We start from the raw sequence: 24,739 nt of genomic DNA on the forward strand, positions 1-24,739 counted from the left end.
GGGAGGGACACTGACTCGCCCCAAATCAAAAAACCCTGTGGCCGTCCTGGGTCTCAAACACAGCGGCTCCCCGGGGATGCCCTCTTCCCTTCCGCCCACGGCTGAAAGTTGCGGGTTACAGGAACGCAGCTCTCTCCAGGACTTGGCGGGCTCAAGGGCTCCGATTGCTCCCGCGGCCCAGCAACCAAATGCTACAGAGAACAGAGGCAGAGAGCAGCCCTGAGGTATCCGCAGCGGGGCCCAGAGGCCCCGGGAGGAAGTGTGGGATCCTGCGCGGGACAGAGGAGGACGCAGCGGCCGGCGGCCCCTTCGCGGAGAAAGATTGCCCCTCTGGAGCCGCCGTAGCCGAGCCGGAAACGCAGTTCGGCCACGTCTCGCGTGCGGAGGCCCCGCAGGGCGAGCTCTGAGATGGCTGACGGCGGGAGCCCGGCGGCGCAGCTGTGCTCCGAGCAGTTCGGTTCCGGGGCGGCCCGCGGCTGCCTCGCCGCCGCCGACGGGAGCCTGCAGTGGGAGGCTTGGGGGTGGCGCTGCTGGGGGTTCTCTGGGCCCTTCACAGTAAAACCGCGCGGACGGGACGGCGGCGCAGGGGGGACTCCCGGCGCCGCTTCACCGCCTCTCTCGGGGCTCACGGCCGTGTTCCTGCCGCAGGGCTTCCCCGATAGCGTCAGCCCGGACTACCTGCCCTACCAGCTGTGGGATTCCGTGCAGGTCAGCCTGGCCGACCGGGGTCGGGGGCAGCATGGAGCCACGGGTGAGGGAGGCAATGCGGGCCACCCGCCTGCACGTAGAGGCTGGAGACTGAGGCCCAGAGCGGGGCTGTGACATGTTTCAGGTCGCACATCTATGAGAGCTGATCATAGAACTTAGACCTCCGTGCCCCTGCGCACACTCCTCACTCCACCTTTTTTTTTTTTTTTTTTAAAGATTTTATTTATTTATTTGAGAGAGAGAGTGAGAGCATGAGAGGGGAGGGGGTCAGAGGGAGAAGCAGACTCCCCACTGAGCGGGGAGCCCGATGCGGGACTCGATCCCGGGACTCCAGGATCACGACCTGAGCCGAAGGCAGTCGCTTAACCAACGGAGCCACCCAGGCACCCACTCACCCCACCCTTTTTCTTCTCCAGGCCTTTGCTTCCAGCCTCTCAGGCTCCCTGGCCACCCATGCAGTCTTGCTGGGCATAGGGGTGGGGAACGAAAAAGCTTCTGTTTCAGCTGCCACTGCCACCTGGTTGATGAAAGGTGAGCTGGGCCCCTGGAACCTTACCTGTCGCTGCTGTCAGCCCTGCCACCCCACTGGCCTCTTTTTCCTCCTACTGGGAAGCCCAACCCCTCCTTTCCCCCAGTGTTCTGGCCTCTAGATCAGGGCTGTGATGTGTATTTGTATGGACTCGTTCCTGATTGGATCTGGAAGGCAGCTCTCCCCAGCCCCTAAAACAGTATTTTTATTGGTTTTATTCAACAATTAATTAGTCGCCCACGACCAGAATATCCTCATCCTGAGACCAGCCTTGCAGCCGCACTCAGTTCCCCACACTGTTCAGAGCCTCTAAATCATCTGGAGCTCAAATCCCTAAATTAATCATCCCCTCTCCTTTACCCCTAGGCTTTTTGTGGAGCACTGCGTTGAGCATGCGGTTATTGAATAAAACGACCGGCTGCTTGAAATGTGGGAAATTGCTCAGTTCTAGAAAAAACCAATTTTGTAGTTAGTCCTGAGTAGGAAAGAGGAGGTTCTGGGAAAGACGGAAGGCATTTTAGAACCTCTGGGATACTGGATGATGATAATAACTGTAGTAACCTTCTGTTGGATGTGTACAGCTTTTTGAAAAACCACTAATGAAAAATAGAACATATGGTTTGGTACCATGCCACCTAAAGAGTGAGGTAGAGAAGAAAAGGGAAACTGCCACGGATTCCACATCAGGAGGGCCTGTGGCTCTCTCCATTGTCCTTTGTCTTTCATTACTGGTTCCCTGTGGGAACTTAAATCAGACCCAAGGGAAGGCTCTTTCTGCTCCTAGCATGAGCCTGGCCGCATCTCTGGTGAGTGTCCATGGATCTTTCGGAGGATCTGGAGGCTCCTGCTTAACATCCTTATTAAGACTGAGCAAACTGGCCAAACGTGAGTCACCTCTTGAAAGAAGCCTTTCTCTGTGGCTTCTTGTCCTAGCTATCTCTTCTCTTAATAATAATAGTTCACACAAACAGTGTTTATTATTTGCCAGTCTTTAAATATGCTGACTTCACAGTAGCTCTGAGATAGGTATTGTCATTACGCCCATTTTACAGATAAGAAAACTGAGGCACAAAAAAGTAACTTGGCCAGGGTCACAGCCGGTAAATTGTAGGGCATGGATTTGAACCCAGGAGGTTTAGTTCCGGATTCATTTTCATACCACCAAACTGCTTGATTTGGACCTTTTCTGTTGCTCTTCTGTTGGCTGAGTGTTTGGAATGCAGCAGGAACATGAATCAGTAATTGATGTTTTCATGTCATTTCTAAGCACCCTAGTCTTACCACCAACATGTTGCCCATATATGTGTTTAAGGTATTAAGAAAAAATAAGACCTTTTTTTTTTTTAAGATTTTATTTATTTATTTGAGACAGAGAGAATGAGATAGAGAGAGCATGAGAGGGAGGAGGGTCAGAGGGAGAAGCAGACTCCCTGCCGAGCAGGGAGCCCGATGCGGGACTCGATCCCGGGACTCCAGGATCATGACCTGAGCCGAAGGCAGTCGCTTAACCAACTGAGCCACCCAGGCGCCCTAAAATAAGACCATTTTAAGGGAGGAAAAAAAATACCCACTTTTTAAAGCCTATTGTTGATATTAAAGGAAGCCTTAACTAGAAAAGAGTTTCCAAATTCATTTCCATCAAACCTGGGAAATTTGTATGTGGAGCTTTATATAAGAAACTCCCTTGGGGGGAAAAAAAAAAAAACAAAACTCCCTTGGAATTTTTTTTAAGTCATTTTTGGTTATAGATCTCTTAGTGGAACGTGGTGTTAATTGTCATAACTAACAATAGTAATACTACTAGCAGCTAATATTTTAACAGCCTATACTGTATGCCAGGAATTTTGTACACTTACATGTAATATGTAATTTAATCTCTACAGCAGCCATATTAGGTAGATACCATTATTAGTCCCTTTTTCAGAGAGGTTTCGTAACTTGCCTAAGTTAACGTAGGGCCAGGATTTGGACCCAGACCGACTGACTCCTGTGTCCCACTCTTAACTGCCACATTCTTGCCAGTGGGATTTAGAGTGGAGCCTAGTACAATTTGTGGACAGCTGATCCCTTACAACTGCTCAAGAGTTTCTAGATCGTATAGCTCAGCTAACCGTAAGTGAGGCAAAGAAGAGCAAATGGGAATTAAGATTCCTATCTAGTGGACAGTGTTGACTTTCAGATACAGGGAGGGTATGTGTCATTCTTGCATCCTAGTGCCAACTTCCAGATTCTGACAAGGGCCCTGCAGACTGCTGATGAAACATAGAGTAGGTCCCCTTTCTACCCAGTGGCCCTTGTATGCAGGTCATACACCCTATTGGATGCGTGTGCAGTCAGAGGGAAGAAAAATAGAGTCTGGCCCAGTGAGCTGTCAACAAGTAAAAGTAACCTTGGCATGTTCAGTGTCACTAAGTTGAGCCAATACAAGAATCTTAAGTGGAACAATAAAATTTTTGTGGAGAATAAAATATAGTTGAAAGAAAGAGGGTAAAGTGGGTGATAGAGGAAGCCTATAAAGCCACCTGGTGGGTATTACTTCCAGGGATATACAGGGGACAGAAATAGAGAAGTGGAGCAGGCCCAGTAAGAAATGTACATATGCCTCATCTGAAGTAGCCACCGCTCAGCCCCAGCCAGTTGTGGTGGTAAGGGAAGATAGGTTCAGGGTTGCCAGGTCTTCAGGTTCTTCCAGAAAAGCTGGAAATCCAGATTTTCTCATAAAATGTCCCATTTTTGTTGATCTAGCTTCTCTGAGCTTTAGTTACTTCATCTATGAAAGGGAGGATCTCTCAGAAGTTCATAGGATTGTGGTGAAGGTTGAAAGGAGGAGGGATTTCAGGTGACCACCAGCCTGTTTACTGGTGTTCCTCAGGCCCCGAGTTTTCATTTTTATTTATTTATTTTTTTTTAAAGATTTTATTTATTTGAGAGAGAGAACACATGAGAGGGGATAGGGTCAGAGGACGAAGCAGACTCCCTGCCGAGCAGGGAGCCCAATGCGGGACTCGATCCAGGGACTCCAGGATCATGACCTGAGCCGAAGGCAGTCGCTTAACCAACTGAGCCACCCAGGCGCCCTCAGGCCCCGAGTTTCATAAAGATGTCTAGGTAGAAGGCCTCACTGCCCAAGGATGGAGGTTGGGGCGAGGGGTGAGTACCGCTCTTTCCAGTGGAGAATGGGGAAGGCCAGCCTGTCACCACCTTTTTATGCTGTAGGATACTCCCAACCCTCCCCAAAACCTAGTTTCCCTTCTTGCATTCCCTTAAGGGTCCATACCCTCGAGTTCAAACAAGTCAAGAGTCTTCTGCCTACTGTATCTTTGCTTTCCAGTATCCACTGTATGAGGCCTTCCCAGTTGTTTGGTTCTAAAACAGTCCTTTGTGATCCCCCTGCTGAACTTAATGAATGCTACTCTCAATATAAGGGGTTTATATCAGGGGGTGGAAAACCTTCTGTAAAGGACCAAGTGGTAAATATTTTACACTTTGCAGGCTGTATAGTTTCAGTCACAGCAACTGATTCTGCCGTTGTGTCACAAAAACAGCCAAAGACTGTAAATGAATGGGCACAGCTATGTTCCAATAAAACTTTATTTATAAAACAGGGAGCAGAAGACTGTAGACCACAGTTAACTGATCCTTGGTCTAAATCAGTGTTTTTCATACCGATTGCTGTTTGCTTTTATGCTGTGTTTTGAGTCTGGAACCATGACCTTCTGGGTCACGGTATCCCCTTACCTCTTATAATGCCTGGCACAGAGTTAAGTAGCCAGTAAGCATTTGTTGTGCAAATGAAAGTCTAGCTGATTCTGGAGACTTCTCTGACTCTGTCTAGCCTGAGGAAGCCTCTCCCTCTGCCCCACACCCCCAGCTGTCGTCATCAAACTGTAATTCAAATCCTTTTTTTTTTTTAATTGATACTCTAATGACCACCCGTGAACCCATGGCCCAACCTAAGAGCTAGAATATCAACAATAACCTCTGAACTTTCCACACAGGGTTTCCTGCTTTTCCTTTTTTTTAAAATAGTTTTTCCATATATATATATATATGGAAATATATATATATATATATATATATATATATATATATATATAAACACTGTATTGTTTCGTTTTAGAGCCTTATGAAAAGTGTATTTTGCTGTATGTAGTCTTCATGGCTTACTTTTTCATGCAATATTATAATACTAGGATTCACCCATTTTGATATGAGTAGTTGTGCATTAGATTTTTGCTGCTGTCTAATATGCCACTGAGTGAATATACCAGAATCTATCTATAAATTCTCCTGCTGATGAGCATTTGCATTATTCCCAGTCTTTGGCTGTTTATGAACAATGCTGCAAAGGGTATTTCTGGTCCATGTCTCTTGGTGTGCATGGGCACATAGTTTTCTTGGGTACATACTGAGGAACTGCTAAATCTAGACACTTCTGACCCCATCATACAGCTCTGTCTATCCAATATTTATTTTGCCAAACTGAGTTCCTAAGAGCAGTGATGCAAGGTGAATCGGCCATTTCAGTGCCAGGGTCTGCGAGGCCCAACAGCCCCCAAGGCTCTTCCTTGTTCCTTACCAGTGCCTCTCTCCCCCAGATTCAACTGGCATGCTGGGCCGCATCATCTTTGCCTGGTGGAAGGGGTGAGTTTGTCTTCCTGGTCTGGCCACTCTCCCCAGACGGGGGTCACGTGTCTCATCCCTGGCTGTATTTTCAGCAGCTCCTCTCTCCTACCAGTCTCCAAGGGAGGGGAGATTTAGCAATTATTTCATCAGAGCTAAGGTACTTACTTAGTAAGTACCCAGTCCAGGTGGCTCGCCCTAGCAATGAAGCCACAGAGCCTTTGTTATGATCACGCCTGCCTTCAAGAGCACTGATTTGCCATTCTGCTGCCCATCGTGGAAAAATACAGCCACAAGGCTCTTAAGTGTCCTCTGTTTGCTTGTTGAAAGAGAAGCCTGAACGGGGCAATGCTGAATTCAAAAGGAGTGATTTTACTCCAAAAGCTACTTTGGTGGCTCAGATACTTGATTGGACTTTGCCGAGCCTAGCGGGGAGTAGACTTGGGCAGGTCATCCGTTACCATTTATCTAGAAGGAATTAAGGATCTTTTTTTTTTTAAGATTTTATTTATTTATTTGACAGAGACACACGGAGAGAGGGAACACAAGCAGGGGGAGTGGGAGAGGGAGAAGCAGGCTTCCCGCGGAGCAGGGAGCCAGATGTGGGGCTCGATCCCGGGACCCTGGGACCATGACCTGAGCTGAAGGCAGACCCTTAACGACTGAGCCACCCAGGCACCCCAGGAATTAAGGATCTTGTGCTGCCTTCTTCCTCCTCATGTCAGTAATGGGCAACCTCAGGAGTGATTTAGTATCTGCAATTAATTGTAGGCAGACACTACCTACAATGTGTTCAGTGAGATGGTTTATGCAAAGTGCATAGCATATTGTGGCACATAATAAGTATAATATTAACACTTATTATTAACACTAATAAGTGTTAGCTGCTGCTAACAGCTCTGTGCCTCACAAGCTCTCTACATATCCTCTCTCATCCTCAGAGCAAGGATAGGTAGAGAAGGATTAAATGTGTACATTTTAGCAGACCTAAAAGGGGAGGTCACTTACCCAAGTTGCACAGCTTATAACTATTAGTATCAGGCTGCTTTATTGGGCAGAGCCCTAGACCAAGCCCACGTGTTCTGGTCCTGCCTTTGCCATTTATTCCCGCAGAAGTTTCTAATGTGTGTCCCATACCCCACCTAGGAATGCTCCTTTTCCCTCCAGGAGATTTTAAAGTAAGGGACAGGGCTAATGCTGCAAATTCTGAGCTGGTCTGGGGCTACAACACCCTCTGTTGGAGAAGAGGTCCCCAGGAGTTTGTGCATGGGCCAGGGAGTCCCTCTGCCTGACAGAAGAGGCATCTATCCTCTTGGTGATAGAAATATCCTAGGCCTAGATGTCAGAGCCTGCCTCTTTCTTGATCTTTTTTTTTTTTTTTTTCCTTGGCCCCTGCTTTCCATGTGATCTGAGGGAAGTCATGTCCCCTCTCTGGGCTACTTATCTGTAACCTCTGGGGGGTTACACTAAATGTAGTTGTTTACCAGTCCAAAATATGTGGACTTCTTGCTGGGTACCCTCGATCAAGTGGGAGGAAGGGGTGGGGAGCTGTCAGAGGGACCCAGGGATGGCTTCTCCCAGAGGAGGGCCAGAGGGTGGGGAGCAACCACAAGACAATCACTTCTTTTCCCTGATGCATCATGGGTTAGTGAAGGGCAAACACTAAGTAATCACTGAAGGTCCTCCCAGCTAATGGTATTTCAGGCAGCAGTGACAGGGTGTTGGGACAGATGTCTGCCTGGGGTATGGATTTTGCTGAGTCCTTCAGACCTTACCTCAGCCTGCCCACAGGATGTGTTTTCTCCTTAAATTCAAATTGCAAACCCACGTCTCCTCCCCAACAGGAGTAAACTGGACTGCAATGCCAAGCAGTGGAGGTAAGGAGGGGCTGAGACAGAGGGGAGGGAAGTCTTCTATTATGAAGGTCTCTTACCTCTGATCTCTAACCTCTGATCCCTCCCCCCAGGCTTTTTGCTGATATCCTCAACGATGTAGCCATGTTCCTCGAGATTATGGCTCCCATATATCCAGTCTTTTTCACCATGACTGTCTGTACCAGCAACCTGGCCAAGGTATCCACCTCTGGGGCACCCCTATACCTGCCTTGGTGATGCTGTGTGTGGGCTTACCTGGGGCCCACAGGTGAGACCAGCCTGGGCCCTGTGTTCAGAGCACTTGCAGAAAAGTGAAGAAGTTCAGATTTTTTCTACTCGAACTCAACCATATTTTCTGATTCTCCTCCAGCCAAATAGTGCCTCACGTAGTCTAAGACAGTGTCTGAAACCACAGGATTGGTGAGGAGCTCTGAGCTGAAAGATAGAAGAGGTGCTCCAATGTCAACCTCTTGGGACCAGCTCCCTGGCTAGCTTTCATCCTTTCAGGAAAATATTTATTGAGTGCCTGCTGCATGTTTGGCATAAAATATAGGCCCTCCCATTTTTTTCTTTGAAGAAAGCTGCACATAATTAAACAAATGTTTATAACATTGTAGCTACTGGTATTCCAGATGAGAAGTGTAGGGGGCTATAAGAGGGTTGAGCAGGGATTCTGGCCTAGTCAAGGGATGGGCCCCTTCCCTAGGCCTGGGTCCTGAAGAATTGAGTTTAAGGTGAAGGGTGGATGTTTTTGAGTAGAAAGAACAGTGTGGGTCAAGGTCCAGGGGCAAGACAGCATGAAGTGGTTGTGAGGCTGGAGGGTCACATGGGGTGAATGTGGGCTCTTCCTCTCTGCCAGGCTGCTCACCCTCACAGTTCCTTCAGGTTGGCCGCATCCAGGTGAGGAAACTGAGGCATAGCAAAGTTCAGCAAAGAGCTTAGCCTGTCTTCACCACAGGGTTAAGTACCTGGCACAGAGCAGTGACTCAGGAAGACATAAGATCCATCTCAAAAGCCCATCTATCTGTTCAAAATCACTTCAGAGCAGTGGCTCTCCACAAGGCACTAGTGACATTTCAGATACAACAGTTCTTTGTGGTGGATTACATTTAGTCCAGGTACCAGTCCCTGGCCCAGGCACACTGCCCTGAGCACCCCCTCCAACTCCAGGGCAGGAAACACCAGAGAAAACCAGGGCTGTAGCTGTAGACCAACGATTGTGACCTCTGCCATCTGTTTGAAATTATGCATTATACTTTGCCTTTGGGGCCTCAGTCTCTTCATCTGTCAAATAAAGGAGTAGGATAGGGCCATGAACTTTCCCAGACCACCTCCCACCCTCTTTAGAGTTCTAGTCTCAGTGACTAGTACCTCCGTATCCCAGGTACACTGGTCAGAAGCCTGGCTGTCATCCATGCCTTCTCCCCGCCCACTGTTACTTTCATGTTACCTTCAGCTAAACCTCCATCTGGTGGTTCCTTGTTGCTGAAAAAGCATGGTTGCTTCCTAGGTAGTCTCCCTGCTTCCATTCTCACCTCTCTTCATTACTTCTCAGAGCAGCCCATAATCCTTTTAAGAATGGAAATCAAATCCGGTCACTTCCCTGCCCTCATTGCTCCTTAACAGGGTCCACATGATCTGGTCACTCCAGCCTCATTTTGTACCATATTCCTCTTAACCTTTGAACAAATTATTTCTTCTGCCTGCGTGACAACTTGTTTATTTATTGTCTATTGATTTATACACTTCATGAGGGCAAGGGTTATATCTGAATTCTATCACAGCACTAAATCTGTGCCTGGCATCTAAAAGAGATTTGATAAATATGAGATGGATGACAGTGATCAGTGACCCTCATTGATGAGTTCTACCATCCTAGATCTCAGGGATTGAGGAGGCCCAGGTGTCCTGGGAGGTCAGGGCCATCACTGTGGGTTTTGAAGTGGCCTGGAAGACTTGACTGGGCCTCCACTGGGACAGGACGAGAGTGGAGTTAGTTACAGGCAGAATGGAAGCATAAAGTTGGAAACCAGACTGGGCCTGGGAGCTTAGCAAAGGGGCGGGTACAGCCAAAGTAGAAATTGGGGGTTGGAGAAGTTGTGGGCTAAGAACAGTGTTTGGGCCTCCACCTTGGGGAAATAAATGGAGTTCCTTGGGACTAGGCCACAGGGAGGTGTGACAGGCAGGGCTTTAGTTTTCTCCAGGAATAAGAGGGGAGGTGGATCTAGTGGAAGTGTGGGGATGAGAATGAGATACCCAAGGACAGCATTCAGGGTTTTGCTGTTTGGTCACCTGATGCCTGGTTTTCTCAAACTGCTTTGAGTCATTTATTTGGCTCAGCTACAGACGTGCCTATGTTGCCACAGCACGTGGCCATTCTGACCTTCCTTCTCCCTTTCCCTACCTAGTGCATTGTGAGCGTGGCTGGCGGGGCCACGCGGGCTGCCCTGACCATGCACCAGGCCAGGAGAAACAACATGGCTGATGTGTCAGCCAAGGATAGCAGCCAGGTGAGCAGCTGGAATTGGGGTTGGGGGGAGTCGGAGCAGGGAGGCAGGCCAGGCCATGATTTGGGAGTATGGAGAGACGCACCTGAGTGCTCCTGAGGGTAGGGTTGGGAGACCGACACACAGGAAGAAATGTCGTGCTCCCTGCTCCGACTCACATAGGTAGTCAGGTTGAGGGCATGAGTTCTAGGGGCAAAAGTCCAAGCTGATCATCTCAGCCCCTTCCCACTGCCTGTGTGGCCAAGAGTGGGCCCTTGCCCTGGCCTTCGCCCTCTCTGGGCCATAGCCCCAACCTGGGAGGTGGATGTCTGACCACGTGAGGCCCCATATGTTAAAGCACTTGGCAAGTCAAAAAGTGCTCAGCGTGTGAGGTAGCTGGGGTCATTGGCCAGAGGTCTCCACTTGACAGTTTCGTAGGCCTTTTTGACCCAGCCCCTCAGCTGACCAGGGCATCCTGGAGGAAAGGTGGGGACCCCGAAGGCTAAACTCTACAGGTATTGGATCCTGCCAGGCTCCTGTGCTAGGTACTTATGTGTATTGTGGTGTTTAACTCTCACACCAGCCCCAGGAGGGTTATTATTATTATTATCCCTATTTTACAGAAGAGGAAAATGAAGCCCAGGTTAGTCAGAAGTGTGACATAGTTTGGACACTGAAGCAATTTAGAAACTTCTATCCAGTCCTACACTCTATCCTTCTCTTAAATTGTTCTGCTCAGTTTCTAAATAGAAATTTTTTTTAATTTAAAATTAACTCCTTTCAACAATATTAACAGAAGCTAAAAAACATATATATATATATATTAACACCAGCTAATATTTATTAAGCACTAACCGTGTGCCAAGTATTTCATTTATATGAACTCATTAAATCCTTACAGTGGTCTTATACAGGAGGGACTCATTGTTGCCATTCTACAGATGAGGAAATAAGTCATAGCCTCAGTCCCCCTGAGTACCTTTGGACACATCCCTTCTCTCAGGAAATGGTTGGATTAATTCTTCCCCATTATGTCTTCCGTAGGTTATTAGGAAGGAAGAAATGAGTACAACCCAGGACTTGTGCTTTAGGATCTCCCAGCTCCATGCCTGCTGCCTCTCACCTCCTCTCTTTCTAACCCCCAGCCCTCCCCATACCCCCAGGCTGTGTTTTCCAAGCCCCAGGGCTCCCTCAGTCTGCAGAAACAGGGACACATCACAGGGGCAATGCAGGACATATGCTCAGTCCTGCAGCAGGCCCCTGCTTTCTACTGATGTTGCTTTATTGCCACTTGATGGGGCTGCCGGAAATGACTCTTCCCACCTGAGGGAGAGGAGGTCCTTCTGCTCCTGCACAACCAAGACCTCTAATCTCCTATTTACCACCTATTTACACCCATTGCTCTTATTTCCACAGCCCACCCCCTTGCCAGGACAGCTGGGTAGGAAGAGCTCTCCCAGCCTCAAGCCCGCTTTGTGCCAGGACCAGCTCTCCCTCGGACCCCAGTAGTCAGGGGCACCAATCCAGACTCTTCCTCCCTCATGATGAGTTGGGGACAGGTGGCCTGGTGTCTGGCCCGTCAGGCCATCTCAGGCCATCAGAGGGTTCTGATAACATTGATTCTCAAGGGAAGAGGTTTGGATCTTGTGCCTTTCTTCCTGAGTGGCTCCTTGAACCCTTTGCAAATGTGTCTGCCAGTTTTTGTATACCAAGGGGCTGAGAGGGATCAGTCTTTTTAAACCACCAAATATAAGAACTTCCCCATTCCTAGGACATTCGCTTGCCTGAGTATAGGGCTGCTCAGAGGACTCTTGCAAAACAAAGACGTGTTCCAAGGGCACTGTATCTACCTAGACAGAAGCAGCTGGTATCTTAAATGATAGCTCACTCATTAAAAACTTACTAGGCATCCTCATCAGTGTAGGGAGCCCTGGGAGGAACTGGGGCAGGGAGGAATGTGGTGAAAGGCACTCAAGGATATTCAGCCTGGCCTGCAAGGAAGCTCTCCAACTCCCAGCCCTTCTGCCATTTTCTAGGAGACACTGGTAAACCTGGCAGGGCTCCTGGTCAGCCTCTTGATGCTTCCCCTGGTGTCAGCTTGCCCTAGGTAAGACAGGATCAAGGGCAGGGAGGAGGTGCCCAGCCGGGCCTCTGCCCCTGTTGACCACCCCACTCTCCCACCCAGCTTCAGCCTCGCTTGTTTCTTCTTCCTCACCGCCCTTCACATCTACGCCAACTACCGGGCAGTCCGAGCCCTTGTCCTAGAGACCTTGAATGAAGGCCGGCTCCGGCTGGTCCTGAAGCACTTCCTTCAGAGGGGAGAGGTACTTGGCCCCACCTCAGCTAATCAGATGGAGCCACTGTGGACAGGTGACCCAACCCCTTGGTCTCAAGTACTGTGTCTCCCAGTCTCTTCCCCGTCTGGGCATCCTGACTCCAGCTTCCCACAGGTTTTTGGCCGTCTCTGTCTCTATCCCTGGGGGTCCCCCTACACCGCTTGATCTCCAGGTAAGTGGCCCAGTGTCTCCTACCCACCTCTGCTGCCACCCCCCCCCCCCCCCCCCCCCCGCATACATGCTCTTTATTCCGATTACACACGGGCCTCACCTCTCTATTCTAGGTTCTTTATTGCCACGGACCAGACTTGGGGTCAGCATGGGTGCTTGAGGGCAGCAGGGGTGTGACGCAGAGGAGATATAAGGGATACATTTGTTAGATGCAGGAAGAAAAGAAGGATGGATGTGGCATGCATGGGTAATGGCTGAGAGAGATGAGAAGGGGGTGAAAGACAGATGAAGTAAGGACAGTTCAGCTGAGCGAATGGTTACTCCTGCTTTTGCTTTCTCCTCCCCACTCCACTCTTCTTTCCTTCAGTGTCTTTGAGCTGCAACAGCTGGTTGAGGGACACCAACAACCCTACCTCCTTCGCTGGGACCAGTCGCAAAGTAAGCGTGCCGTGCTCTTCCAGCCTTAGATTCACCCTTCTGGGGCCAACTTCTCATTCCACCAGCTCCAAGCCCTCAAGCCTGGGCAATTTAGAAGCTGCCTGGTGTCCTGAAGGGAGCTCTAGACTAAGACCTGGTGCATTCAAATTATAGCTGCATGCCCCAATGAAATTCACATTGGCCCTGTGTAAAATGAGGCTGACAATACCTGCCTTATTGTCTGTGTGTTTTTATAAGAATCAGAGAAGGCGATTATGTAAAGCAATTTATGTATTGCAACGTACTCAAATAAGATTATGACCTTTGGTTACCCCGGGAGAACTTTTCTCTCCCATCCAGAGTCACCGGTTAAGGAAACGAGTACTAGAGTTTACCGGTCTGCTGGTTGTGTGCTAAAAGGTGCTTATTCTTTTTTTTTTTTTTTTTAAAGATTTTATTTATTTATTTGAGAGAGAGAGAACACATGAGAGGGGATAGGGTCAGAGAACGAAGCAGACTCCCTGCCGAGCAGGGAGCCCGATGCGGGACTCGATCCAGGGACTCCAGGATCATGACCTGAGCCGAAGGCAGTCGCTTAACCAACTGAGCCACCCAGGCGCCCCAAAAGGTGCTTATTCTTACTAGACATGCAAAGTAAACCCACCTCAGTGGGCTCCTATAAAGTTATATTTGGAAATTGGGCATTTCAGTTTGGCCAGAACATTGGGACAACAGGAGATGAAGATGGGAGGGAAGTGGTGAAAGATAGCCTCCATCCATGCCAGGCGAAGGCCTCAGGGCAGACAGGGATGAAGCAGGTCGGTTTGAGGGTGTTTAGGGAGGTGGCCCTTCCCTAGTACCAGCCTGTCGCTGGGTTTCTCCAGAGCAGGTGCAAGTCGTTTTGAGCCAGATGGCGGGCCCTGAAACCATCCTAAGGGCTGCCATACACGGACTGGTGCTTGAAGCCCTGCAGGGAGATGGGCCCCTCCCAAGAGAACTGGAGGAACTGAGGAACCTAGTACGGGCAGGTAAGCACCTCGCAGTCTAGACTGCTGATGGCTCGAAGAGGGGTCGAGAGAAGAAGGACTGTGTTCCACTTGGGGACCTGACAGCTTCTGGTTCTGCACCCACCTCCAGGCCCTGAGAAAGAGCGCTGGGTCATCGTCAGGGAGACACACCGAGTGTTGGACAGGCTCTTCCCAAAGTTCTTGAAAGGTAACATCCTTAAGCTCCACGGCTCTTTGGCCTCTGGGGCCTTCTCCCCAGAGACCCTGCCTAGTCTGTTTCCCTGTCTGCGGTATGGGGAGGGTAGGGATACTGTCAGTATTGACAATCTGTATAATCCCAGTTGGCATTGAAGAACTGGGGGCGGGGAGGGGGGTGGGCGGCTAACAAATGACTAATGATGACCTTTCACTTAGCACCTAGTCCATTCCGGCTCTTTTCCATGTGCTAACTCAGTGAATTCTCGCTACAGCCCCATGAGGTTTTAGCCTCATTTTGTGCCAGAAACGACCCAGCAGAGGCAAGAGGAGGCTGGGCAGTACACAGAACATGCACCTGGCCCGTGCTACTCCTTACCACTCTCCCCAGACTCCCTAGAGCCTTCCTCCCAGCAGTCCCAGCGGCACCCTTATTATGACCTCTCCCCAGGACTGCAGGATGCAGGCTGGAAGACTGAGAAGCACCAGCTAGAGGTGGATGAGTGGAGGGCCACGTGGCTTCTCTCTCCGGAAAAGAAGATCTTGTGAGCAGCCCAGATAGAGGCCCAGGTCCCAGGATAGGAGCCTGGAGCAGGCACACTTTGGCCACAGCAGGATGTGGGAACAGTGGCTTTATTTTCGTTTAGGGGAATTGCTGTGGCAGTTTGGCCAAGGCCTCATGGGCTATAACCGCCAGTCGGATGGACAGGGGCCCCAGACAGAGACAAGGTGGAGAGAAGGGGAACCAGGGCCTACCCCCCCACTCCTGCTCCTGCCGTTCTCCCTTCTCACCACTGCAGGCTCCTCACGCGCATTCATTGTGAGGCTGAGCCCTGTCCTGGCTGTGGCTCATGGTGTCCAACAGGGTTGGCCTCAGGCATAAAAGCCCCAGAGGAATGTGGCCACAGCCATCATTAGCAGGGCATTGAAGTTGACCACACGGGCCCAGCTCGAGTCCTCGCTGATGTCCTCCAGCCGCCTGGCTGCGGCAGCCACCTCCTCCTGGGTAGGGGCAGCGGGGCTACCGGCCCCAGCCCCGCTCATTCCACAGAACCAGAGCAGGCACCTGCGGACCAGGCCTGGAGCTGGGGACTGGGGCTCTAGGAAAAATTGACACTGTACAGTTAGTTTCAGGGGACCTTGGCTCCCCTAGTCCCTAGCCCCACCTCCTGAAGTAGCGCCTTACCCTCCATGTCCACTGCATGCTCCGGACACCCATTCTGGATAGGGGGGGAGGCGGGACCTTCCGGCTCATCAGCATCCAGGTCCTCTCGCTCCTCCTTGCTGTGCCGCAGACTGAAAACCAGGCGGTGGAGCTGGGGAAGGGGGCAGGGACCAAGTGAGAGTGCTGCTCCCCGACCCGGGACCCTCAAGTCTCTTGTCCTCCTGGTACTCCCTCAGCTCCCTCTGTCCACCCTGTACACACAGTTCAGACTCCGTTCACTCAAACCCGACCTTCCATGGCTGCCCTTTGCCCTCAGACTGAACCTAAGTTCTTCAACTGTGTCTTTAAAGCTCTTGGCCCCAGTCAGCCCCTGCTTCATTACCCCAAGTCCCTGTCTACACTCAAATTATAGTCCTTTAGACACTAGTCTTCTAGTCCTGCTAACAGTGTTCCTTCCTGTGGATATTTGTTCACAGAGTTTCCTCCTGCTACCTTTCCCCGCTCCTCCACCTGTGCAGCCCCGCCCATCCTGCCCAGCTCCTCTGTCCTGGCCCCAATCAGCCCTGCTCTGGGGCACCTACCCTGCAGCAGTACAAGACCAAACCCTTCTGTGGGCCTTCAGGATAGTACTCTGTCCCTCTCAGCCACCAATCAGATCTGTGGTCTGAGTCCCAGGGGCCATTCCAAGGACTTTGGGGGGCTTTCATCACCTCCCCCACAGTCTTCAAGCCACCTCCCCGCCCCCCCCCCAGAATACCTCAAATAAATGTCATTTAAATAAAACATTGTGCTTGCTTTGCGAATGCAGCTTCCAACTGGATTGCCAGTCTACCCTCATGAACCCCCAGCACAGAAATCCAGGTCCTCCGCCCCGGGCATTCCTGGAAGTGGATTGGCAGGCTAGGGGGAGAGAGGGCTGCACAGACTCACATGGTGCACATTTGGCGCCCATGCAGCGGCCGGCACTTACGTGCTTGCGTGGGATGGGTGCTGTGCACAGTGAGACGACGAGGGTGAGGAGGCCGGAGCAGATGAAGAGCACGATGGCGAAGTAGAGGTAGTGCATGCCGCAGAGGAGTGCTGGGCACGCCGAGGGTTGCACGCAGCTGCCCGAGCCAAAGGAGAACTCAGGAATAAGTCGTGCCAGACCCATAAGCAGGCCCCCAATCAGTCCCCAGAAGGCACCCTGCCAGGGGAGAGAGTGTCAGCGTCTTCGGGATGTCCAGGTTCTGCCCCAAGCTCACCACCCACGCACAGACTCACCTTCTCGTTGACGCGGGGCACGAAGAGCGCCAGCACGAAGATGGCAGACACAGGGGGCGCCAGGTAGCTGGAGACGGCCTGCATGTAGTCGAAGAGCTGCCCGCCCTGCGCTGCCTGCACCACGGGCAGCCAGGCCACGGAGACCGCCACGATGAACACCACCCAGAGCCTGCAGCGGGTGACCATCCGGAGATTTCACCCAGGACTCCCCGTCTGCCCCTAATCCCACGAGTGTTCCCTGCCCCCCCCCCGCCCCCCGGGGCTGATTGGTGGGGCAGGGCGTGGGGGGAAACCCAGGCCGCACCGTCCTACTAGCAGCAGCTCGCGGTCGCCTGCGCGGGGCCGCAGGCGCGTGTAGATGTCCATGGTGAAAAGCGTGCTGCTGCTGTTAAAGATGGAAGCCAGCGAGGACATGAGCGCGGCCAGCATGACGGCCAGCATGAGTCCGCGCAGACCTGCAGGCCGGTGCGAGCTGTGAGTCCCGGGCCCCAGCGCATCCCCGGGAGGGTGCGGACTTGGTGAGGGGCGACTCCTCCCAGGGGCAGTCTCCGCAGCCGGCCAGCCCTTACCGTTGGGCATGAGCTTCACAACAAGGCGCGGGTAGGCGATGTTGGAGCAGCCCACCTCGGTACCGCACACGCGCTTACACACCTCGGGCGCCACGCACGCCACCTCGTCTGCGGGAAAGAGGCACGACGTGGCTGGGACGGGACCTGGTCTGGGAACTCAGATCCCCGAAGCGGGGACGGGAAGTCCTAGCGGAAGAGAGACGGGGCCTCTGCTGGGAGGTGGGACTGGGTGACGGGATTTCCAGAGCAAAGGACAGTGACGGAAATGGGAAATAGGCACCGGTAGCCATACACAAGAAAGGGGCTGGATGGGGCACGGGACTCTCGGGGGGGGGCGGGGCTTGCAGACGTTACCCGGATAGAGAATGCGGCTGATCATGCCTGGCATGACCATGAGGAACATGGGCATCAGCTTCAAGTAGCCACACAGTATGCAGCCCGCCTTGATGTGGGTCAGGCTCTTCCCGGCCAGACAGCGCTGCACGATGACCTGCGGCGGGGGCTCTTCAACTACCCGCGTCCAATCCTGGATACCTCGCCCTCTCAGGCCTTGCCTCTACTCCGCTGCGCTAAATCAGGCCTGCCTCTGGCTCAGCGGTGCTGCCAGTTCACCTTCATTCAGACCCAGAGTCTTTGGATTCCGCCGGGTCTGGTTTAGCTCGGTCCTGGCCGGGTTCCTGACCGCTCAGACCCGGCCTCTGAGCGCCCCCATATGGGTTCCGGTGCCACCCATCTCAGCTCCTCCCACAGCGGTTCTGGTTCTGCCCCGGCCTCCCTCCCGGCCCAAGGCCTGACCCCGCACCTGGTCGCTGCACCAGTACCAGCCCGACACGATGGTAAGACCCAGGAGCAGCGCCGGCCACGGCAGGTCCCCCGTCACAGGGTCCCGGAGCAGATGGTAGGAGTCCGGACGGGGTCGATAGCAGGAACTGGAGATGTTGCCCACCGCCGGATCCTCGGAAACCGTCAGCGACGTCATTGCCCCCAAGTATTTGTCGAAAAGCCCCGAGTACCCGCCCACCTCGTGGAAGGCTGTGAAGGCAAGGCTGTCAGGGGACCCGGCAAGGCCCTCCCTAGGACCCACGTGCTGGAGACGCGCCATGTCTCTGCTCCCAGGTTGAGAGCTCTGTGACTCGCATCCTCTGTGCCCCTCCCCCACTGGCTGAGCTCCATACCGTAACCCATGAGGATGAAGGCCCCCCCAAGAATGACGAAGGTCTGCACGGTATCTGTGTACATCAGCGCCGCCAGCCCTCCTGCAACGGGCCTGGGTCAGTGGAGACAGCCCAAACAGGATGCCACGAGTACATACGGTGTCTTTGTGCGCATTTGACAAATGGGCCCCTTCCTGGAGAGCAGATTTCAAAGAAATGGCCCATTCTCCAGGACCATGTACCCGGGCATCAGGAGGCAGGGCTTAGCAGAATGTGCTTCAGTGACTCTCCCACCCAGCACATCTCTCGAGACCACTCCATCCCTAAGCCCCTGCCACAGCCACCTGTCACAGTGTAGATCATGGTGATGCCCAGGAGGGCGATGACAGAGGCATAGATGTTCCAGCCCAGAGCCTGTTGAATGAATACTGCCCCGGAGAACATGTCCACCTTGGGGGAAGGAGCGATAGCACGGGTCACGACCCAGGGACCCGGACAGGGACCCAGGTCTACCTCATGCCCAGACCACGACCCTACGTGGCCATGCTTCAAAGGTTCTCTTATTTTCCGATGGTCTGGCCTTCCCAGGTCCCACCCATTGTGGCCGCGGCCCAAAACCTTTTCCTTACAGACCCTGCTTCAGTCATGGGTCTTACAAGCTCTTTCCCCTTGGTCCCGTCCCCTCCAGGGTTTTCTAGAGACCTCCACTCCATGGTCCCTCCCTTCCAGGGCCCCGCCCCGCCCTCCATGAATGCGCACCGAAATCTTGGTGAAGATGTACAGAAAAAGCGAGAGCACTGACAGGTAGAGGCGGATGCGGTGGCCTCCGAAGCGCTTGCGCAGGTACTGCGGCATGGTAATGACGCCCGCGGTCAGGTACACTGGTGCGAAGACCCAGCCCAGTAACAGCACCACGAACAGCGCCTGTGGGCACAGCTGACGGCTGAGGATGACTGAGAGATCCGGCTAGGAGTGAGCCCTCGCCCCTGAAGGGTGTAAGAGACCTCTTCCTGAAAGTGCTATACCAAGGAAAGATCTCACTGGGGACCCAGAGGATGCAACTGCAGAGGATGTCCCTGGGCCCGGGATATTAAGGGACAGGGTCTTGACACCTCCTTGGGCCCTTAACTAGAGCCCTCCTAGTCCTCTCAGGCCAAGACCCCTGGCCAGTCCCTCCCAAGATGGTCCCTATCCCTTCACCCCCCAGCACATGAATCCAACCACAGACCCCTCAGCCTGACCACAGCCTCTGCCAGGAAGGGCTGCCTCCCCTCTCCTCTCCACCCAACCAACCCTTCTGTCCCTCAAGACTCAGCACAGAGACCTCCTCCTCCAGGAAGCCCTGAGCTCCCCAACCCTCAAAGACAAGCCTCAGTCCCAGAGCTTTGCCTCCTTCCCACTTCTGCAAGGGACTTTAATTTGGTCCAGGGATCTTCACAGGCCACAGCTTCAGAGAGCATTAGAACAAGCACTTCACTATCTTTGAGGCTGTTCACCCCACTTCAGAGAGGAGTAAATCAAGGCCACAGAGGGTAGTGGCTGGTCCAGGCTTACACAGCGAGTCAGGAGCAGGCCCTGAAAGTCGTCATCCCCAACATCCCCCTGCCTGCAAGCTGGATGTGTGACCCTCACTCGAAGCCCAGCCACACCCCACCACTTGGAAAGTCCCACCTCCAGTCTTACATCCCCCCACCCCGCTTGGAGCCTCCCCAGGTGTGACAGTTCTAGGGGTTCCCACCGGGGGGGGGTGTCAGCAAAAAGGAGGTCTCACATTCCACTCAAATCCAGCCACAGCCAAGCCGCTTGCAGCACCAGTCCCTGCCAGGCCCACGAAGTGGCCACTACCGATGTTGCTGGCAAAGAGGGAGGCCCCGACCTAGATGGCCAGAGGGGCGGTGAGCTAGGCTGCTTCTTTCGGCCTCCCCACCTCCACCGCACAGCCTCTCTCACCGGCCACCACACCATGCTTCGTCCTGCCAGGAAGTAGCCGCCGACAGTGCCTCTGTTGGTTCTGCACATGGACTGAGGGACAGGAGTGGGGGAGGAGGGAGACGTGGGTTCCGAGCACATCTTTGGACCTAATTAGCCTTCTCGACACATTCCTCAGCCTTGTTTCTGGCTGAAGATTAACCAGTCCTCGGCTCTCTTGATGGTTCCCACCCAACCCCCTGCCCCAACCTCCCCTGAGGCATCTAGAGCAACCCAGGCCCTAACCTAGTGCCCAGCTACCTAAGCTTGAGTGTGGCTGGATTGCCTGACTTTTCCTGGGGCCTTGGGTAAGGATGGGCTTCTGGTCAGATACCGTGTGGACAGGGGAACAGAGACCTCATTTAGAATGCTGTCCCTGATGAAAATCCACGGATCCCTTCAACTAACCCAGTCCAAAGGTGGGAAGACAAGGAATGAGTATTGGCTGGGCCTTCCTGAGGCTATCAAAAGACTCGCTTGCCCCCCAGCCCCAGGTTTCTTCCTCAAAGATCCAGGCATCCCACCCCTACTGAACATGGGGTCTCCCTGAGACTTTCCCCCCAAGCCCCAGAAGCCTGGCCCCCAGCAGCACCCCAACTTCTCACCCACAAGCCGACACCAATGACCAGCAGGAAATAAGCAGCAATGACCAGGATGTCAGCAGAGTTGTTAATTAAAACCCTCTGGTTTCCCAGTCCCGGTACGGAGACTGCCTCTGTGTGTTCCTCCATTCTGCCTAGGATCTGTCCCTCAAGGGACCAGCCTGTGGATTTCCTCAAGGGAGGGATTAATGGTTACCTCAGGGGCAGTGAGCCGACAAGTCCCATAGGTCTTGTCCCCCCTCCCCAGCTTTGTTTAGCTGAATCAGGTCTCATCAAGGCCGAAAACTCGACCTGTGGAGCAGACACTTTCAAGTTCAGGAGCACTCCTTCCTGGGCCTTAGCCCCCACCCCTTCCCCAGTGACCTGGGCTCAAAATTACTCCTTTCACCCATGCTTACCCTTCAGCCTTGACCTAGGGAGCGTGGCTGAGCCAGCCTCCTGGTTTTGACTAATCCAGAGGGATCATTTGCAAACCCAAATCTGACAGTGTCACTCCCCTGCTCAGAAACCCTTCTTAGCTTCCCATCATACTAAAGGAAGTAGGAGCTCTTCAGCCTCATGTTCAAGGCCTGTCATCCCCTGACTCTTGCCCACCCTTCCCCTTGCTCCTCCACACCAAACCTGGGGTGATACCACATTTCCCTCCAACTCCCTTGCCCGGCCCAGCCCCTGTATTTTCACACACCCCAACTTTTGCCTAAGCTGTGCATTCTGCTTAGAGTGCCTCTCTGCCTCCCAGATGGCCCACTCATACCTCTCAGAGGTAACCTTCAGTACCCAGCCCATGTCAACTCTCCAGGAAAGGCTTCTCTGACTTTTCGGATACAGTTATGAGCACATTGTGTTGTCCTCATCTGGGTCCAGGTCTGCCTTCCCAACAGACTAGAGATTACCCACAAGCAGGAAGTGGCCTGATTCATCCCTGGAGTCCCATTGCTTAGCACAGGGCTGAACCGAAGAAGGGAGGGTATTGATAAGTATCAGTACCTCTGCCTTTCTAGAAGAATTGACCAGACTTGGATGTCTGATTATGACAAGTTGGGTTCATGCCTGAGATGAAAACAGAAAACAATATTTTAGGGGAATATAATTAAGGAATGCCTTAGTTTGGGTCCCTTCAAAGCAGACCCGAAGATGAGAATTGGGTGCAAGGACTTTCCTGAGGAGGTGACCCCGGGAAGGAAGTGAGACAAGGAAAGAAGAAAAGCCAATAAGGGGCATGTTGATTAAAAGGTTGCCACTATGAACAATCCCAGCGGGGCCTCTTTGAGACACTGGGGGAACACACCTCAGAATTGACCCCTCAGAGCCAGGAAGCTGGAGGATTCATTCACCAGTTCCTGTCTCTAAGGTCACAGAACCTCGCCCTCCCGCTTCAGACCTGCTGGGGGCAGAAGCACACTTGTTCCCCCCGAGAGTACCCTCACACAGAAACTCGGGGAGCAGCTGGGGAGACCAGGTGTCTGGGAACTAACTGTCTACATAGGACTTCCCAGGTGGGCCGAGTGGGTATGGGCAGCACATCCACAGCTTCTGCTTCAGGGGGTGATAAATTTGAAGTGCCTGAGAGAAATCCAGGTCCAAATGTCAAGAGGATACAAGGGGGTTATAGGCCCTTAAAATCTATATGCCCTCTTTGTGACCTGCAACGCCCTTCATGACGTGGCACGTATTTCCTCTTTGACCTCATTTCCTACTACTCTCCCCTTTACTCACCCTAATCCAGCCCTCCTAGCCTTCTTTCCTTTCGTTCAATATGCCAAGCTCCTTCCTACATCCTGGCCTTTGCACTTGCTGTTTCCTCTGCCCACAATGCTCTCCTCAGGTTCTTTGCCTGGCTGTTTTCTTCCCTCAACCTTCCGAGTCTCAACTTAGACGTTACATATTCACAGAGACTGACTATCTGGTTAAAAGTAATCCCTTCCTGGTGGCACCTGGGTGGCTCAGTCGTTAAGCATCTGCCTTCGGCTCAGGTCATGATCCCAGGGTCCTAGGATCGAGCCCCGCATCGGGCTCCCTGCTCTGCGGGAAGCCTGCTTCTCCCTCTCCCGCTCCCCCTGCTTGTGTTCCCTCTCTCACTGTGTCTCTCTCTGTCAAATAAATAAACAAAATCTTAAAAAAAAAAAAAATCCCTTCCTCACTTTCTCTAACTTAGTTCTCTGTTTTTTGCCCCTTTTCCCCTTCCCTCCTTTCCTTTCTTCTTCATTCCATCCTTCATTAACAAGCATTCACTGAGCACCTACCGCAGGCTAGATAGCATTCTAGACACTGGAGAGACAATGGTCAGCAAAACAAACACGTAATCTGACAGACAAATTCTCAGGAGCTTGCATTCCACTTTGAAAAGCAGACATAAACAAGCAACAAATAAACACCTGTTTGCAATAGTGATAAGTGCTATGAGGGACTTGGGAGGTGCTTTGGATGGAAACAAGGAGGAAGAGTGACCTTTACTTAGGCCATCAGGAAAGTCTCCATTAGTTCATCACATGTGTCACTTGGTATTTGTCATCTGTCTCCTCTACTAGACTTCAGCTCCACGAGGTCAAGAAGCATGTCTGCTTGGCTCCCTATGGTCTCCCCTAGAGCCTGGCATAGTACATCCTCAATAAACACTTGGTGCAATGAATGAATCGAGACTAGAGATGGCCAACTGGGGCATCCTCAAGACAGGAAGGTGGTTATAAGCCAGGAAATAGAATTCTCCAGAGAGAATATGTGAAAGGAGAAGAGCAGGAAGCCTGAGAAGACCTAGGGAGAGGAGCCTCCAAGAGGAAAGAATCTGGGGGGTCAGGCCGAGGTGAGGACAGAGAACACCTCACCTTTGTCTTACCCACACATGCTCTCCTTGGCTACCAGCTCCTCCTCAAGCAGGAAGGGCCTCTGAGAATCCATCATTTCCAGCTTCAAAGTCTCCTACAGTTTGGGCCCAGGAATCCAAGCCCTCTCCCTAGGGAACTGCAGGGTCCAAAGTGAAGGTTCAGAGGCTCAGAAAGGCTCTGGGGCTTAGGGATTCAGATGGAGCCTAAACTCCACATCTAAAAATCCGTGGCCCACCCATTTCTGTTGGGGCTTAGCTCAGGTGTCTCCTCCTCCAGGAAGACTTACTTGACTCCCAGTCTGAGTTAAAAGCCTTCTTCTGGCTCTTACAGCCCCTAGTGCTTCCTTTGGTCACTGCTCTGACCACCCCAAGTGTCATCCTCTGCTTAGGGGGGATGTTATGAGTCAATACGAGTTAGAGGGAAGCTGTGCCTTAGTGCCCAGATCCAAAGAGTGGGCACAGATTGGCACTTCTGGATGGAGCCCCATCTCTGAGAGTCTTTTCAGGAGGGGAGAAAAATGTGAAAATTAGACAAGGTGACAAGGGTGGGAGGGAGTGGGAGTGGGAGGTGGGGGTGGAGACAGATTAAGTGCTTATTTCAAGGATACAGGTTGCTGAAGAAGTGGGGAATGAGGGTGGGAAGTTTCCCTGGGGCCCAGCCTGAGCTCCTGTTCTGGTCCCCACTATCTGTACAATCCAGCGCAGGCTCATGTGACGTGTGAAGGACAGCCTGCCAAGGCTGAGGCTGCAGGTCCCACTGTGGCCACAGGGCAGTGACCTAGAACCCGCTGCAGCCCGAGCCAGCGCAAGAGGCAGGGCATCTCCACGCAAGGCTTTCCCGAGCACTCAGA

At 52.4% G+C, this 24,739-nt stretch overlaps 2 protein-coding genes across 3 annotated transcripts; one reads left to right on the forward strand and one right to left on the reverse strand.

Annotated features, from left to right (window-relative positions):
• Positions 1-350: 350 nt before the first annotated feature.
• On the forward strand, positions 351-16,833 carry RUSF1 (RUS family member 1). Of its 2 annotated transcripts, none has more exons than XM_034988780.1 (13): positions 351-708; positions 1,125-1,239; positions 5,836-5,881; positions 7,705-7,737; positions 7,827-7,932; positions 10,143-10,244; positions 12,257-12,327; positions 12,406-12,590; positions 12,671-12,728; positions 13,095-13,165; positions 14,029-14,172; positions 14,282-14,359; positions 16,320-16,833. In XM_034988780.1, exons 1-13 carry the CDS (start codon positions 409-411, stop codon positions 16,349-16,351), a joined length of 1,341 nt encoding a protein of 446 aa, XP_034844671.1. In that variant the 5' UTR covers positions 351-408; the 3' UTR covers positions 16,352-16,833. The 2 variants fall into 2 exon arrangements, with proteins under 2 accessions (XP_034844671.1, XP_034844670.1); XM_034988779.1 differs by lacking the exon at positions 16,320-16,833 and adding an exon at positions 14,798-15,441.
• Positions 15,207-24,672, reverse strand: SLC5A2 (solute carrier family 5 member 2). Its single transcript, XM_034988783.1, has 15 exons — positions 23,901-24,672; positions 21,071-22,117; positions 20,448-20,519; positions 20,269-20,373; positions 19,257-19,421; positions 18,842-18,947; positions 18,519-18,599; positions 18,146-18,375; positions 17,698-17,833; positions 17,344-17,451; positions 17,079-17,229; positions 16,775-16,943; positions 16,482-16,697; positions 15,533-15,662; positions 15,207-15,446 (listed from the first exon to the last, which is right to left on the reverse strand). Exons 2-15 carry the CDS (start codon positions 21,194-21,196, stop codon positions 15,220-15,222), a joined length of 2,022 nt encoding a protein of 673 aa, XP_034844674.1. The 5' UTR covers positions 21,197-22,117; positions 23,901-24,672; the 3' UTR covers positions 15,207-15,219.
• Positions 24,673-24,739: the final 67 nt, after the last annotated feature.

This window comes from Mirounga leonina, unplaced genomic scaffold (genome assembly GCF_011800145.1).
Source record: "Mirounga leonina isolate KUSES-001 unplaced genomic scaffold, KU_Mleo_1.0 Mir_454, whole genome shotgun sequence".
NCBI classification, from domain to species: Eukaryota; Metazoa; Chordata; class Mammalia; order Carnivora; family Phocidae; genus Mirounga; species Mirounga leonina.

What these genes read in the sequence shown, in the direction of transcription:
- RUSF1 (XM_034988779.1), top strand. Translation starts at nt 409, where the DNA reads ATGGCTGACGGCGGGAGCCCGGCGGCGCAGCTGTGCTCCGAGCAGTTC. An exon ending in GATGGAGCCACTGTGGACAG is followed by an intron (nt 12,591 to 12,670) that starts GTGACCCAACCC and finishes AGCTTCCCACAG; the next exon opens with GTTTTTGGCCGTCTCTGTCT. An exon ending in CTACACCGCTTGATCTCCAG is followed by an intron (nt 12,729 to 13,094) that starts GTAAGTGGCCCA and finishes TCTTTCCTTCAG; the next exon opens with TGTCTTTGAGCTGCAACAGC.
- SLC5A2 (XM_034988783.1), bottom strand. Translation starts at nt 21,196, where the DNA reads ATGGAGGAACACACAGAGGCAGTCTCCGTACCGGGACTGGGAAACCAG. An exon ending in GAAGCATGGTGTGGTGGCCG is followed by an intron (nt 20,374 to 20,447) that starts GTGAGAGAGGCT and finishes CTGGCCATCTAG; the next exon opens with GTCGGGGCCTCCCTCTTTGC. An exon ending in TGCCCCGCGTCAACGAGAAG is followed by an intron (nt 16,698 to 16,774) that starts GTGAGTCTGTGC and finishes CTCCCCTGGCAG; the next exon opens with GGTGCCTTCTGGGGACTGAT.